Below are 14,604 nucleotides of genomic sequence, written 5' to 3'. Positions count from 1 at the left end.
CGGGGATGGGCTACATAGACAGACACATGCCAATGCTGCCATGCATTGCACATGACAGCTTATATTCTTTACTAAAAAAAAAAGGAGAAAAGACAACAGCAATCTGTTTCGGAGAATGTCCTTTGTATCGTGCACGAACACGTATAGGGTCCCGGTCATACAGAGCGAGAGAAAGACATAAAGAGCGACAGAGAGATACAAAAACACAGACCGCTTTACACACCATGAACACGCATGCCATCGTCACACGCGCGCACACACACACACACACACACACAGCCAGCGCCGCTGCACGCGCCAGGAATCGAGATTAACTCTCCACTCGTGCTGTCACCATGGAAACAGCGGTGCAGAGTAACAGACGGTGTGGAGCTGGGTTTGTTGTCGGGGGGATTAGGGGTGTTTTGGGGGAAGAGGAGGGGGAAGAAGAAAAAAAAAAACATACTTTTTTGGGATGCCAAAAAATAACCAAGGAACAAAGGATGCAGATTTTCACCAGTGTCCTGTGAATCTGAATATGCATCTGTTGCCAAAGTAGGCAGATGTGTACACACACGCACGAGCACACACACACACACACACACACACACGCAGGCACGCGAGCGCACACACACACGCGCAAGCTCACACATACACAGTAGTGGTGCTGTGAACAGACGCACACTCGGAATGTGGGTCAAAGCAATCAGCAGCCAGAGGTGTTGAGACGGGCTCCATTTAGGAACTGAAGCGCGAGACAAACATCCAACTGAAGTGCAACCATTAGCATCACCTGCAGTCTAAACAGCTCTCTCGCTATTACATGTGTCCACAGGATACACACACACACGAATACACCCATACTACATCCTGATTCCGTGTGTGTGTGTGTGTGTGTGGGGAGAGCCCACCTGGTTGAGGTAGTGGTACTCCTCAGGTTTGAGCAGGTGGAAGGCCTTCCTCTCCTCCTCACTGGCTCCGGCCAACAGGTAGTAGAACACATGGTAGTTCCTGGAGAGAGGAGGGAGACACAGGGTTGCCAAGGTGGTGTTCAATATGGCATACAACCGAACACGTTTTAAAACAATTTGCAACGGAAAGAGAAAAGCGTTTCTTATCGGACTGGTCCATGTCATCCCTTCCCCTGTTTTAGTCTGTTTTCTTATGTTTGATGCCCAATGAACACAACCCAGATTGAGGTAAAAACAGGTTTGCCAGATTGACATATTTAACATGAGACTTTCTGACACAGTATAGAATAAGAGAGTTCTGCTGAGTGGGCCAATGGGTTAGAAAAAAGAACCAGACGGATGATTGAGCTGAGTCTTGACCACATTGACTTGTCACATGTGGATTTAGCTCCATAAACTCCAGCCTAAGTCAGACTTGTTTGATGTCACGCATTGCTGTCAACACAATACAGTGGTGTACACACACTTAGCTTAAGCACAGAGCTGTCCTGTTGACAGCAACGCATGACTAGAGCCGAAAATCGGAATTTAAAATGTGCGACACGCACATGGAGCCCATCTGATATCTCCTGATGCAAAAGTGTGGTCTCTTACGACCGTGAAAGCAATAGGCAAACCCTGTAGAGACTCAATCCGCGCAACACATTATAGACAGCGAGAGGTTGCATTTCCAGTGAAAACAAACAGTACGTCGCCAAAGTATTAAACCATGATTAGGCGTGACAAAGACTGGGAGCTTTCCAAGTGTGTGTGTGTGTCTACGTGCGTCCAAGATAAAGAACTGTAAATTTGTACTTCGGTAGGTTCAAGACTTGGTCTAAAACATAACACTTATTGGAGTGGACACTGTGGTTAACAGTGACCTCTCCTCTCCTCACCCCCCCCCCCCCCCCCCCGGTCTAAAGGAGAAGGCTGGGAGGTCTGGTTTGAGTTTGAGCCGCATCAATATGGCCGCCTGTGCTGCCATCACGGTGAAATGGAAACCTTGGTGGCCAGCGGGGCCAAATTCAGGGCTTGGGGGATAAAACAACCACGGTTTTAAACCTATTAGGGATTTTGTGATTTAGCGATGAGGTGGTGTGTATGTGTCGGAGTATTCTGGTTGCACAACCTGTCAACAACATGTTTATGAACATGAATGTAAAAAAAAAGAAGTTCAACAATACTGTTTATGTAGTTAATAGCCTACGTATATGATATTACATAACCACAATAATGATAATGATTCAACTTGAGGGGAAAAATATAACACTCATTATGAGAAAGCAATGAGTTATTCTGACAGCTATTCTGATCTATTTCGGATGTACATCAGATATCCTGTGTGGAGATTGAGGAAATTAAGATGGCTTATTCAGTGTCAGAGAACAACAGACAAGAAAAACTGAAAGTTACTTGGAATATCAACTTAGTGGCCTGAGCGGTTAGAGTGAGATTGGAAGGTTGGGGATTTGATCCCAGGGCGAGTCATACCAAAGACTTAAATAATGGGACCCAATATATATCAAGCTGCGTCACGCTACAGAAACAGGAGATTGTCTCCTGACCTACAGGCCTTAATTGTCCAGGCTGTTCCATGTACAGTATATAGAAACATTAAAACACTGGTCACTTACCGTTTCTTTTATACTGTTTTTCATACTGTGTGTGTGTGTGTGTGTGTGTGTGTGTGTGTGTGTGTGTACACACACAATATATGAGATTCTTAAAAATAGCTACCATTTGCCTTGATGACAGCTTTGCACACTTCTCCCAACCAGCTTCATGAGGTAGTCACCTGGAATGCATTTCAATTAACAGGTGTGCCTTGTTAAAAGTTAATTGGTGGAATTTCTTTCCTTCTTAATGTGTTTGAGACAAATCAGTTGTGTTGTGACAATCTGGGAGTGGTATACAGAAGAAAGCCCTATGTGATTGAAGACCAAGTCCATATTATGGCAAGAACAGCTCAAATAAGCAAAGAGAAACAACAGTCCATTACGTTATGAGATGAAGGTCAGTCAATTTGGAAAATTTCAAGAACTTTGAAAGCACAGTCGCAAAAACCATCAAGCACTATGATGAAACTGGCTCTCAGGAAGACCGCCACAGGAAAGGAAGACCCAGAGTTACCTCTGCTGCAGAGGATAAGTTCATTAGAGTTACCAGCCCCAGAAACTGCAGCCCAAACAAATGCAACACAGAGTTCAAGTAACAGACACATCTCAACATCAACTGTTCAGAGGAGACTGCGTGAATCAGGCCTTCATGGTCAAATTGCTGCAAAGAAACCACTACTAAAGGACACCAATAAGAAGAAGAGACGTGCTTGGGCCAAGAAACACGAGCAATAGACATTAGACCAGTGGAAATCTGTCCTTTGGTCTGATGAGTCCAAATTTGAGATTTTTTGTTCCAACCGCCGTGTCTTTGTGAGATTCCAAGTAGGTGAATGGATGATCTTCGCATGTGTGGTCCCCACCATTAAGCACGGAGGAGGAGGTGTGATGGTGCTTTGCTGGTGACACTGTCAGTGATTTAGAATACAAGGCACACTTAACCAGCATGGCTACCACAGCATTCCGCAGCGATACGCCATCCCATCTGGTTTTGGTTGCGCTTAGTGGGACTATCATTTGTTTTTCAACAGTACAAGGACTCAAAACACACCTCCAGGCTGTGTAAGGGCTATTTGACCAATGAGAGTGATGGAGTGCTGCATCAGGTAACCTGACCTCCACAATCACCCGACCTCAACCCAATTGAGATGGTTTGGGATGAGTTGGACCGCAGAGTGAAGGAAAAGCAGCCAACAAGGGCTCAGCATGTGTGTGAACTCCTTCAAGACTGTTGGAAGAGCATTTCTCATGACGCTGGTTGAGAGAATTCCAAGAGCGTGCAAAGCTGCCATCAAGGCAAATGGTGGCTACTTTGAAGAATCTAAAATATATTTTGATTTGTTTCAACACTTTTTTGGTAACTACATGATTCCATACAGTGGGGCAAAAAAGTATTTAGTCAGCCACCAATTGTGCAAGTTCTCCCACTTAAAAATATGATGAAAATTACAGGCCTCTCATCTTTTTAAGTGGGAGAACTTGCACAATTGGTGGCTGACTAAATACTTTTTTGTCCCACTGTATGTGTTATTTCATATTTTTGTTATCTTCACTATTCTTCTACAATGTAGAAAATAGTAAAAAATAAAGAAAAACCCTTGAATGAGGAGGTGTGTCGAAACTTTTGACTGGTAGTGGATACATACCAATACATACTGTATTCGACATGGCTAATTCTAATATCTACTACTGTACATTGCATTTTTGTTACACTGCTTAAACACACAGCGTATTCAAATACTGGATTCTTGATAATGGATTCCCTAATTTATCTACAGCTATATATTGTTGTGTACATACACAAATATTGAGTTTGAATGACTGTATTAAGGTTGTTAAATTGGATTTGTCTTGATTTATTGTTTATGATATTTGTGTACTCGTTTGACATTTTACTGCACTGTTAGGAGCCAGTAACGGAGCATTTCTCTGCATCAACTATAACGTATTCTAAACTGTGTACACAACCAACGCACTTGGATTGGATTACTTACCACTGAATCAAGCTGATTTTACGATACTGAATCAATACTAGATAAACAACCATATAAGTTATGTAATACTATATACTTGCATGCATTTCATTTAAGCTGTAGGTAAATACTTTCTCCCCCTTACCTTTCATTGTGCTCCTGGTAGACCAGACGTGACTTCTCTAGAAGGTACTTCTCCACGTACGCTCTGAACACACACACAGGAGTGACTTTAGACAAGATTTACATCATACAGAGATTGAGATGTCCCATTGACAATTTTGATTCTAATTTTTTGTTGTTGTAAATAGACAGAGACAGAGAGAGACAGAGAGTGAGAGAGAGAGAGAAAGAGAGACAGAGAGAGAGAGCTTCAGCCCACTGCTGCTAATCCAATTTTGATAAACTCCCATATCTACTGGGTGAAATACCATAGTGTGACATCACAGCAGCAAGATTTGTGACCTGTTGCCACAAGAAAAGGGCAACCAGTGAAGAACAAACACCATTGTAAATACAACCCATATTTATTTTCCCTTGTGTACTTTTACCATTTGTACATTGTTACAACACTGTATATATACATAATATGACATTTGTAATGTCTTTATTGTTTTGAAACTTCTGTATGTATAATGTTTACTGTTAATTTGTATTGTTTATTTCACTTTTGTATATTATCTACCCCACTTGCTTTGGCAATGTTAACATATGTTTCCCCATGACAATAAAGCCCCTTGAATTGAATTGAATTGAATAGAAAGGCAGTGTATGAGAGCGACCGCAAGAAAGAGAGAGAACGAGGAAGGAAGGCGAGGCTGGATAAAGAAGGTGTAGATGTCTCACCCCCGGACGGTACCACTCTCTTGGTAGTTGACCTGGATGAACTTGCCAAAGCGGCTGGAGTTGTTGTTGTGAGCTGTCTTGGCGTTCCCAAATGCCTGGGGAGAAGAGGAGGATATACGTTAAGGTTTATTTAGGATCGTTGTACATATGAAACAAACATGTAGCGTGGAAATGCAAGCACGCATACATACAAAAGCTCAGGTTTTTACTCATTCCTCTTCCCTGCACCCAACACACACAAAAAAACACCCAAACACTGTACAGTGTGATAGTTTCTCACAGGTCACTTTTCTGTTGGCTAGGTCTCGGAGTCAGGGAGTACAGTGCACTCACTGTTAAAGCCAAACAGAGTCAATCATCACCCACCACAGATCCTAATACCCATCATGCATGGCTCTGCTATATGTAAAATCACAGCAGGTGGGCCAATAGCAGTGGTCAATGTCACAGTGATGCCTCTTATCTAAGCTAACTTTACCACTGTCCAGTTATCTGTTCTCACACACACACACGAGAGAGTAGTTAATCTGATTATATGAGTGGAATCGGGAGTGCTAGAGGGCCAGAGGAGATTCAGTTGCCCATTAAGGGTCTTAAGAGTTTGCCATTATGGGTCATTAGGAGACAGACGGGGCCGAGTGGAGTCAGTTGGAAGTGCGGGAAGGTAGTGAAAGAGACCAAACTCCTGCGGCACTATGGGTAATCTGAGACGAGTGCATACTGTGCTGAGGCTTTATTAACTGGTGTGGGAAGTGAGTGGGGGTTGGTGGAGTGATTGTGGATGGTGGTGTGTGTGTGTGTGTGTTGGCTTGTGTGTGTGTGTGTTGCTACAAGTGTATTTCCATGTTACATGTGTACTGAGTATATGGACATATCATTACTATTTATGAGACAGCATTCATACTCAAAATGCCCCTTTGATCATGGAAATGAGAGGTTTCCAATTCCCCTTTTTAAAAAAGGGCATTAAGCAGGCATGTCATGCCTTTTCGAACCAAATCAGTAGGGAGCAATAGAAGGGGAAAAAGAGAGAGTGACGCAGACTAATCGGTCGGTGATCAGGCCTGTTCACATCCTAGTCCTCTGACTTTACCAACATCTTACACAAAAAGTTTACTCTTGCTTGAGCAAAGTTATTAATCCGCGGGACCACTGGCGTGTGACCCCGGTCTACAGTACACAACCAACCCGCACAAAACACACACTCCAATCGGTGATAATCAAGGGGAGTAGGTCTCCCCTGCTGCTAAAACACTCACTCGTTTCCTCCCTTCCTCTCTCCACTGCTGTAGATGAGCATGGTGGTAATTAAGCAGGCAAATTCCAAGAGGCCAGATTTTAATTTGCACTTTATGAGCTGGAACCCTGGGCAGTCCTGCACTGAAGACGACAAACCAACCAGCCCAGTGTTATTCTTACTGAATTGGCCCCTGAAACACCAGGAGGGAGCGAGGCGAAAGAGAAAAAAAAGTTTAAAAAAAGAAAAGAAACAGAGAAAGGTAGAGAAGGAAAGAGGGATGTCTAGAGATCGCATGACAGAAGACAGAAAAGGGAGGGCTACACCTGCAACAACATCTGCTAAATATGTGTATGGTGACCAACGCAACTTGATTTGGACTCTGGAGGGAGGAAAGGGCAAAAAAAAGACATAAAACATTCACGAGACATTCCGTGTTCACAGCTAACGCTGTCTCAGAGCAGTAGCCCCATGTGGTGGGCTAATGGACTAAGGTGAACAGCGCTCAGCGGGACAACTGTACGAGTGTGTGTGTGTGTGTGTGTGTGTGTGTGTGTGTGTGTGTGTGTGTGTCTGTACATACGGGTGGGTACCTTCAGAAAGTATTCAGACCCTTTGACTTTTGACACATTTTGTTCGGTTACAGCCTTATTCTCCCGTCTCCACAGAGGAACTCTAGAGCTCTGTCAGAGTGACCATCGTGTTCTTGGTCACCTCCCTGACCAAGGCCCTTCTCAGTTTGCCCGGGCAGCCAGCATTAGGATTAGTCTTGGGGGTTTCAAACTTCTTCCATTTAAGAATAATGGATGCCACTGTGGTCTTGGGGATCTTGAATACTGCAGACATTTTTTGGTACCCTTCCCCAGATCTGTGCCTCGACACATTCCTGTCTCGGAGCTCTACGGACAATTCATTCGACCTCCTGGCTTAGTTTTTGCTCTGACGTGCACTGTCAACTGTGGGACCTTATATAGGCAGGTGTGTGCCTTTCCAAATCATGTCCAATCAATTCAATTGAATTTTCCACAGGTGGACTTCAATCAAGTTGTAGAAACATCAAGGAGGACGTCTAAAAACCTGTGTTTAGCTTTCATTATGGGGTATTTTGTGTAGATTGCTGAGGATAAATTATTTTTTAAATCAATTTTAGAATAATTAACGGGGAGGGAAAATGGGGGGGGGGGGGGGTCTGAATATTTCCCGATGGCACTGTGCGTGCGCGTGTGTCTATGAGTAATGAGTGGGACTGTGTCAGGTTGATCTAGCGGTGACCTCTACAGAGCAGCCACCTCCACTGGGACTAGACACTGCAGAGGGACAGGAGAGGAAAACAAACTCACTGTACCGCACACTGGGCTGGCCTGTACTCACTCTACTGTACAGTGTATGTGTTGTTACATGTGTGTATGTGTGCCTGTGAAGGTGTGTGTAACAGCAGTGCTCTATTAGCCATCTCTAAATTAGCTCAGTAATAGCAGAATGATAATGTCCGGTTGGAGCCAGTACCCTGAGGGCTGTTCCACGCTGTCAGTTGGTGTTAGCTTGTTAGCACGACCACCCCTGCAGACATAGCATAATTTCACACCCTCTGAGGTGGCACAGCGCACGACCCGCTAATTGCCTGTCAGGACCTCTTCAGCACTAAGCTACGGCCAACGCTAGTGTAACTTCAGCACTAGACGATGGCAAATGCTAGTGAAACTTCAGCGCTAGGCTACGGCTAATGGCTAGTGAACCTTCATGTGAATGTACTGCAGCCCAGTCAAGACCTGTTCAGTCTAACACAAGTTAGCATCATTAGCTAAATCAAAATCAAATCAAATGTATTTATATAGCCCTTCGTACATCAGCTGATATCTCAAAGTGCTGTACAGAAACCCAGCCTAAAACCCCAAACAGCAAGCAATGCAGGTGTAGAAGCACAGTGGCTAGGAAAAACTCCCTAGAAAGGACAAAAACCTAGGAAGAAACCTAGAGAGGAACCAGGCTGAGGGGTGGCCAGTCCTCTTCTGTCTGTGCCGGGTGGAGATTATAACAGAACATGGCCAAGATGTTCAAATGTTCATAAATTACCAGCATGGTCAAATAATAATAATCACAGTAGTTGTCGAGGGTGCAGCAAGTCAGCACCTCAGGAGTAAATGTCAGTTGGCTTTTCATAGCCGATCATTAAGAGTATCTCTACCACTCCAGCTAGCTAGCTGCTGTTGGTTCCCACTCGTTTTTTTCAGAGCCTGGGACCCAATACTATTCTCCTAGCCTAATTTCCTCATTGTCCTCGGGAAAACACTAACAGGTGACCTACTGGCTTGACAAACGCCACCAATGTACTGTCACCCATTTGCGACACATTGACAATACATACCGTTTGGACTGTCTGTAATGTAAAGTCTCAAATGATTCATGTTGGCTGCCCGCTAACCTTCCTGTCCACATGTTGGCCTCCATGTTTGCTGTTTATCCGGATACTGCTAGGGGGGGGGGGGGCTGGTGGGGGATTAGGTGTCACACTCCTCACGCTGCGGCAAAGACCTCCTGAAACGTTTTGGTTGAAAATACATTTTCAATGTCTTTCAACCAATTTTGCTCACCGGGGAGTCCTAACCCACTACTGCCACTCTACCTCCACAGGAAAAAACACTCGTGGCAGTAGAGTTTACAAAGCCTGCTCATACAGTTGCTACAACCTACACAAGATTTTCAGCATGTTTGAGGAGATTTGAGCCAGGGGAGGCGCAGAATCACTAATCTTCACATAACGCGTAGCGAGCTATTGTACTGCAAAATGATTGGTACTGTAGATCAGTGATTCTGTAGCCGATATCAAACATGCACATTTCAGACACTATAGGAGGAAAACTGAGTTTCATTAGTGGGCGGAGGTTAAATCATCCGGTTTGTAAAACTACTGGGATGATTTATTGTATAATATATCATATACACTTATCCTCTGCAGCAGAGGTAACTCTGGGTCTTCCTTTCCTGTGGCGGTCCTCATGAGAGCCAGTTTCATCATAGAGCTTGATGGTTTTTGCGACTGCACTTGAAGAAACTTTTTCCGGATCGACTGACCTTCATGTCTTAAAGTAATAACGGACTGTTGTTTATCTTTGCTTATTTGAGCTGTTCCTGTCATAATATGGACTTGGTCTTTTACCAAATAGGGCTTCCTTCTGTAAACCCTCCTACCTTTGTCACAACACAACTGATAGGTTCAAAACACATCGACTCTTACTGGGAGTCTTGTCCTCAAATCAAAGCCTTCCACATTCAAAGTGATTAGTCTGAACTGTGCTGCTGCCTGTGTGCAGTTCAATAGGCTTATTTAAAACCTTTTTCGATGGAGACAGTCTGTGGAGACTTTACTGCTGTAATCACAGGATGTAGCCTCGGTCTTCCTTTGAGGATTGTTTTAGAATCGCTCAGTGTGTAACTGACTAACAACTCAACCCACGTGTGGCTTTCTTTCAGGAGAATGACATCACATTCTTTTGGTAGCAGGTGCAGGCCCTCTCCAGATGGCAAGTTTGGGCCCGGTGTGTGTTTGCCTTGGCTGCATTCTCCTATCAGCATTTCCTGTTTGAGCGCGAAAGTAATCCTGTGTGTAGCCTGTGCTAGAAGAACACTTCTTCTGTAATCATCCTCACATCTGGCTTGAAGTTGAACTTATTTCACCCCAATGGGAACTGGATAGGTCTGTCCCCTTTTTTTCCCCCCTCACCCACCTTCATATGCTTCCCTCTCTCCTAAATTCTTATCCTCAACTCTTCCTTCAAAGTCTCTCCATCTCCTCGTGGTATGCCCCCACGCTCTCCCTCGCGATCTCTCTGAGAACAGGGCCAGCGTTTTCTTCCTTGGGGGGGGGCGCACTGTAGAGAGTGTCTCATCTCGTACCTTGAGGAAAGAGCTCGAAGGACTGGGACGAGCCACGCACTCCTCTTAAGGGGGGCCAGGCGGAGGAGAAATGAACAAGACCAAGGAGTGGAGGTCACACTGAGGCCTCCACATAGAAAAGATAGCCTGTGTTTAATGTTGTTTACAGTATGCTATAAATAATATGGGATAGTTTTTATACAGCAGTGCAGCATATAGAGATGAGCACACACACAGCATAAGTACACAGCTACATGCACAGACATAGTACATGGATGAGTGTGTACCCTAGATAGTTGTTCCACTATAATGTAAAGCAGTGAGACCAACCCAGTTCAAGGCTGTATGGGGTGGTCTGAGGTAAAATTGGAAGATGTTTTCATTAAGTGAAATCACTCTGGGTCAGGCTGGGTGGGTTCCTCCCACTATAGACTCTTCAGCGTTAAACTACACTGAGAGCACAAAACATTAGGAACACCTGCTCTTTCCATGACAGACTGACGAGGTGAAAGCTAGGATCCCTTATTGATGTCACCTGTTAAATCCACTACAATCAGCATAGATGAATGTTAGGAGACAGGTTAAATAATGATTTTTAAGCCTCGAGAAAACTGGAGACATGAATTGTGTTTGCCTGTCATTTAGAAGGTGAATGGGCAAGACAAAAGATTTAAGTGCCTTTGAACGGGGCATGGTAGTAGGTGCCAGGCGCACCGGGTTTAGTGTGTCAAGAACTGCAACGCTGCTGGGTTTTTTATGCTCAAGGAGTTTCCCGTGTGTATCAAGAATGGTCCACCAGCCAAGGGACATCCAGACAATTTGACACAACTGTGGGAAGCATTGGAGTCAACATGGGCCAGCATCCCTGGGAATGCCATGCCCCGACGAATTGAGGCCGTTCTGGGGGTAAAAGGGGGTGCAACTCAATATTAGGAAGGTGTTCATGTTTTGTACACTCGGTGTATAGTTCTGTTCTGCTGCTCCAGACTCTGTGTGTGGGACCAATGACCGACTGACTTTATGGAAAAGTGACACACACCACTCTTACACACTCCTCCAACTAGGGCAGTGTCGGTCATGACATTTTTTCAGCCGCTAATTGTTATGCAAATAACTTCCAGTCTCACGGTAATAAACCGTAGAGTAAAATAAAACACATTTGGCATCTCCTGGCTTCCACACACTGACTACACACTGAAGGCAAGCATCTCAGAGTCGCCTCTTCACTGTTGACGTTGAGACTGGTGTTTTGCGGGTACTATTTAATGAAGCTGCCAGTTGAGGACTTGTGAGGCGTCTGTTTCTTAAACTAGACACTCCAATGTACTTGTCCTCTTGCTCAGTTGTGCACCGGGGCCTCCCACTCTTTCAATTCTGGTTAGAGACAGTTTGCGCTGTTCTGTGAAGGGAGTAGTACCCAGCGGTGTACGAGATCTTGAGTTTCTTGGCAATTTCTCGCATGGAATAGCCTTCATTTCTCAGAACAAGAATAGACTGACGAGTTTCAGAAGAAAGTTATTTGTTTCTGGCCGTGTTAGGCCTGTAATCGAACCCACAAATGCTGACGCTCCAGGTACTCAACTAGTCTGAAGAAGGCCAGTTTTATTGCTTCTTTATATCAGCACAACAGTTCTCATTTTCAATTAGTCTTTTTAAAATGATAAACTTGGATTAGCTAACAACGTGCCATTGGAACACAGGAGTGATGGTTGCTGATAATGAGCCTCTGTAGCCTCTGAGCCTCTGTGTCTCCTGACCCATCCTGTCTCAGCCTCCAGTATTTATGCTGCAGTAGTTTATGTGTCGGGGGGCTAGGGTCAGTTTGTTATATCTGGAGTACTTCTCCTGTCCTATTCGGTGTCCTGTGTGAATCTAAGTGTGCGTTCTCTAATTCTCTCCTTCTCTCTTTCTTTCTCTCTCTCGGAGGACCTGAGCCCTAGGACCATGCCCCAGGACTACCTGACATGATGACTCCTTGCTGTCCCCAGTCCACCTGACTGTGCTGCTGCTCCAGTTTCAACTGTTCTGCCTTATTATTATTCGACCATGCTGGTTATTTATGAACATTTGAACATCTTGGCCATGTTCTGTTATAATCTCCACCCGGCACAGCCAGAAGAGAACTGGCCATCCCACATATGCTCTCTCTAATTCTCTCTTTCTTTCTCTGTCTCGGAGGACCTGAGCCCTAGGACCATGCCCCAGGAATACCTGACATGATGTATCCTTGCTGTCCCCAGTCCACCTGACTGTGCTGCTGCTCCAGTTTCAACTGTTCTGCCTTATTATTATTCGACCATGCTGGTTATTTATGAACATTTGAACATCTTGGCCATGTTCTGTTATAATCTCCACCCGGCACAGCCAGAAGAGGACTGGCCACCCCACATAGCCTGGTTCCTCTCTAGGTTTCTTCCTAGGTTTTGGCCTTTCTAGGGAGTTTTTCCTAGCCACCGTGCTTCTACACCTGCATTGCTTGCTGTTTGGGGTTTTAGGCTGGGTTTCTGTACAGCACTTTGAGATATCAGCTGATGTACGAAGGGCTATATAAATACATTTGATTTGATTTGATTTGTACGCCTATGCAGATATTCCATTTTTAAAAAAATCAGCCGTTTCCAGCTACAATAGTCATTTACAACATTAACCATGTCTACACTGTATTTCTGATCAATTTGATGTTATTTTAATGGACACTTTTTTTTTTGCTTTTCTTTCAATAACAAGGACATTACTAAGTGACCCCAAACTTTTGAAAGGTAGCGTATATTTGCTCAAAAACACTCCACAAACTGTCATTTAGGTGTATTTAAGCGACTGTATTGACAACGGTCAACTGCGATTGTATTGACACCTACAGGGGCCATTTATCATGTACAGTAACAGGCAGTTGGTGAACTTGATGAGGCTAGTCTTTCCACTGACTTCCACAGCCAGTCCCAAATCGCCATCTACCCCTTCAATTCAAATTGCCCCCAGCCCTTCTATTCTCTAGATCTGTACGGTCTAAGCAATACGGTGGGAGCTATCCAGACCATTCAGATCGGCAAACACATCGAAGCATTAGGGCCAAGGGCAAGACGTAGGGAGTCAATTGGGACCGGCTGCATCTTCAACCGACTCATTCATTCCCCTAACACATGTGGGCTTGGTTAATGGCTAATATCACGCTGCCATTAGATCACACTTTTTAAATGGAGGATAGCCCTTTCATGTGGTGAGCGCTAGCGGTTAGCATCACGGGGTAGTCATTGGTGCTTCATGAGAGCGCTGCAATAAAGTGAAGGACTTCTCAATGACTATCGGATAGGGCCCAGCCCCAGCTAATTAAATGCACACCATCTGCTACATGAAATGTATCCCCAACAACTTGAAGTTACCATACGTCTGGAGTATTTAAGACCAAAGCAGGGTATTTAAGCCCCAAGCAGAACTCCATATTAATCAATAAGAGTAAAGACTCAAGACTCAAAACGATTACATACTCAATATATGATGGTCTTTTATATTGAACATAGAAGACCCTAATACCACTCGTACTTGGTCCTTAGGCTTATTGTAGCCTCAAACATGGGTTGTGCCACAGAAAAGAGTGGTCATTAACCCCGTCATTGAATCAAGTTCTCCTATTCTGGGAAATTTAGCACTCATCTATTGACTAATCTCTGACCACACCCAAAAAGAGCAACATGCCCATTAGGGGTATATCACGGACAGCCTTGCAGGCCATTTCATTCCAAACGTGTGACACAGACAGAAAAAGAAGCTCAGATTGAAGGAAATGCGGTTCTAATGCACATCTACAGTATGTCAAGTATCATTCAATGAGACAGAACGAACGAACAAGAAAAAGATAGAACTGATGAGATGTAATATTTAGTAGTTAAAATCCAAAAATGCATTCCGATTGGGCAACTAGCCATGCAATGTCATAAGGTACTGACTTTATTACCATGTTTAGGAAGCTCATTGGATCCCACTCATGGCTGGGTCAAATTGACAGTTTTTTCTCCTCACAGAGGGGACAGCTAATAATAGGCTAGCTAATAATAGGCTAGCTAATAATAGGCTAGCTAATAATAGGCTAGCTAGAAGCTACAATCTTAAGTTTTGGTAGAGTAGAGCTG

General features: G+C 44.2%; 1 protein-coding gene across 23 annotated transcripts in view; it reads right to left on the bottom strand.

Moving 5' to 3' along the window:
- myo9ab (myosin IXAb) overlaps positions 1 to 14,604 on the bottom strand; it is a 225,961-nt gene that overhangs the window by 104,031 nt on the left and 107,326 nt on the right. For all 23 annotated transcript variants that reach the window (XM_036950868.2, XM_090202505.1, XM_090202543.1 and 20 more), the window contains exons 3-5: positions 5,368 to 5,462; positions 4,667 to 4,729; positions 891 to 990 (exon numbers count right to left, since the gene is read on the bottom strand). In XM_036950868.2, the coding sequence (XP_036806763.2) occupies positions 891 to 990; positions 4,667 to 4,729; positions 5,368 to 5,462 (258 nt within the window). The remainder of the gene's footprint in view (positions 1 to 890; positions 991 to 4,666; positions 4,730 to 5,367; positions 5,463 to 14,604) is intronic.

This window comes from Oncorhynchus mykiss, chromosome 2 (genome assembly GCF_057628025.1).
Source record: "Oncorhynchus mykiss isolate SJ-2025 chromosome 2, ASM5762802v1, whole genome shotgun sequence".
Classification (NCBI taxonomy): domain Eukaryota; kingdom Metazoa; phylum Chordata; class Actinopteri; order Salmoniformes; family Salmonidae; genus Oncorhynchus; species Oncorhynchus mykiss.
The sequence above is the reverse complement of the archived record's forward strand: the minus strand, read 5'-3'. Positions and strand labels throughout refer to the sequence as shown.